The sequence below is a fragment of the Lucilia cuprina genome, chromosome 6 (assembly GCF_022045245.1).
Source record: "Lucilia cuprina isolate Lc7/37 chromosome 6, ASM2204524v1, whole genome shotgun sequence".
NCBI classification, from domain to species: domain Eukaryota; kingdom Metazoa; phylum Arthropoda; class Insecta; order Diptera; family Calliphoridae; genus Lucilia; species Lucilia cuprina.
In genome coordinates this window covers 12,438,602-12,440,706 of record NC_060954.1, presented here as the reverse complement: position 1 = coordinate 12,440,706, position 2,105 = coordinate 12,438,602, and the positions used below count along the sequence as shown (strand labels likewise).

Below are 2,105 nucleotides of genomic sequence, written 5' to 3'. Positions count from 1 at the left end.
CTATCTATCTATCTATCTATCTATCTATCTATCTATCTATCTATCTATCTATCTATCTATCTATCTATCTATCTATCTATCTATCTATCTATCTATTTATCTACCAATCTATCCATAACTATACATCAAATCTTTTTATCAAGTTTAATGCTTTTTTCAGAAAATTATTTTCCAATAATAAATTTATATTAGTTGTTAACTTTTTTTGTTAACTGTTAATAAGGATTCTTTAAAAAATCACAATTAATATCATACATTTTTTTATTATTCATTTAATTTAATTAATATTAACTGTAATTAGTAATTTTCTCAAAAAAATATCAGAGTAATGTAAATCATACATTTTTAAAATGCAATATAAACAAAAGGCAGACATGTCATACAAAAAAACATTTCACTTCTTCAACTTAATAAATTTCGAAGCAAATTCATAAACACCAACAGAATTGTTATTCTTCTCATCGAAATCTACCCAATCATCTTCGGACAAATCAACTTCTTCAAAAGTCTGACCATTATCCACCGAGCGAACAATCCAGCCAACACGAGGTGAAAATTCTACTGGTTCGGCGCCGCGGCAATCGAAAACAACAATGGTCTTAAATTTGCCACTATCTTCTTGGGTGTAAACATCTAAAGAATACAAATTTTCCTTATTTTTACTAATGTACCGAATTACTTGAATATGTGTAAGAACCTACCATTTGATTTCTCCACCACATCTATGGAATTCTCCCGGCCGCACATTTTACATTTCATATAGAAATTAAAACCATTTGGATTACGTGAATCCTGTTGTGTGCGTTCAGATTCTGTAATATCATGCCATTTGTCAGAAGTTTCGCCACAATTTGTACAGGTGATTTTAATGAAGAACGCATAGTCGGGATGACATGTTTTTAATTCTTCGATATTTTCCAAATTTGCGGAAATTTGTAAAGCCACACGTACCATTTTTTTGACGAATTCTATCAAGATATTTTTTTTATTTTGTTGTTTTATTCTGGTAAATTCTTTTTGCTTTTTCTATTTTTCTTGATTTTGTTGTGTTCACGTTATTCGCCGACTAACAGCGTTGTAGCAGAGTGTAGTAATCAAATTGAAGCAACTCTGGGTTAGTGTATTAAATAAGTACAAATTTTTTATACAAACGTTAGATTTAAAATTTACTGTGAGTCCAATAAATAAGCACTTGTATATATATTAGACTAAAGTATAGACTACACACTAGACTGGACTATAGACAAGAATATAAATAAGACTAAAGACTGGGATAGAAAAAGACTATAAATTAGACTAAACTATACTATATATTTGACTATAGACTATAGACTATAAAGTAGGATAAACTGTAACAAAGACAATAGAATATACCTGGCTATAGACTAGACTTAAAACTAAACTATAGACTGGACCAGAGACAAATAATAGGCTAGACTATTTTATCGCTTAATTAACAAAAACAAAAGCGACTAGACTAGAATAAATACTTGGCTATAGACTAGACTGTAGACCAGATCATAGATAAGACTATCGATCAGACTACAAGACTAGACAATAGACGAGGCTTTAGAATAGACTATAGACTACACTATCTAGACTACAGAATTGACTATAGACTATAGTATGGACTAGATCATATACTACACTTGACAGTAGACTAAAGATTTGATTATATACCACACTTTACACTACCCTAAAGACCAGACTACGGACTAGACTAAACCACAGACAATAAACTAGACTATAACCTAGACTACAGAATAGACTCTAGACCAGACAATAGACTAGACTATAGACTAGACTATAGACTAGACTATAGACTTGACTATAGACTAGACTATAGACTATAGACTAAACTATAGACTATAGACTAAACTATAGGCTAGACTATAGACTAGACTATAGACTAGACTATAGACTAGGCTTTAAACTAGACTACAGAATAGGCTATAGACTAGACTATAGACTAGACTATAGACTAGACTAGACTATAAACTAGACTAGACTATAAACTAGACTATAGACTAGACTATAGACTAGACTATAGACTAGACTATAGACTAGACTATAGACTAGACTATAGACTAGACTATAGACTAGAC

General features: G+C 30.7%; 1 protein-coding gene across 1 annotated transcript; it reads right to left on the bottom strand.

Annotated features, from left to right (window-relative positions):
- Positions 1 to 237: 237 nt before the first annotated feature.
- On the bottom strand, positions 238 to 1,029 carry LOC111685148 (UPF0587 protein CG4646). The gene is made up of 2 exons (XM_023447389.2): positions 702 to 1,029; positions 238 to 633 (listed from the first exon to the last, which is right to left on the bottom strand). The coding sequence occupies exons 1-2, from the start codon at positions 952 to 954 to the stop codon at positions 395 to 397; spliced, it is 492 nt and encodes a 163-aa protein (XP_023303157.1). The 5' UTR covers positions 955 to 1,029; the 3' UTR covers positions 238 to 394.
- Positions 1,030 to 2,105: the final 1,076 nt, after the last annotated feature.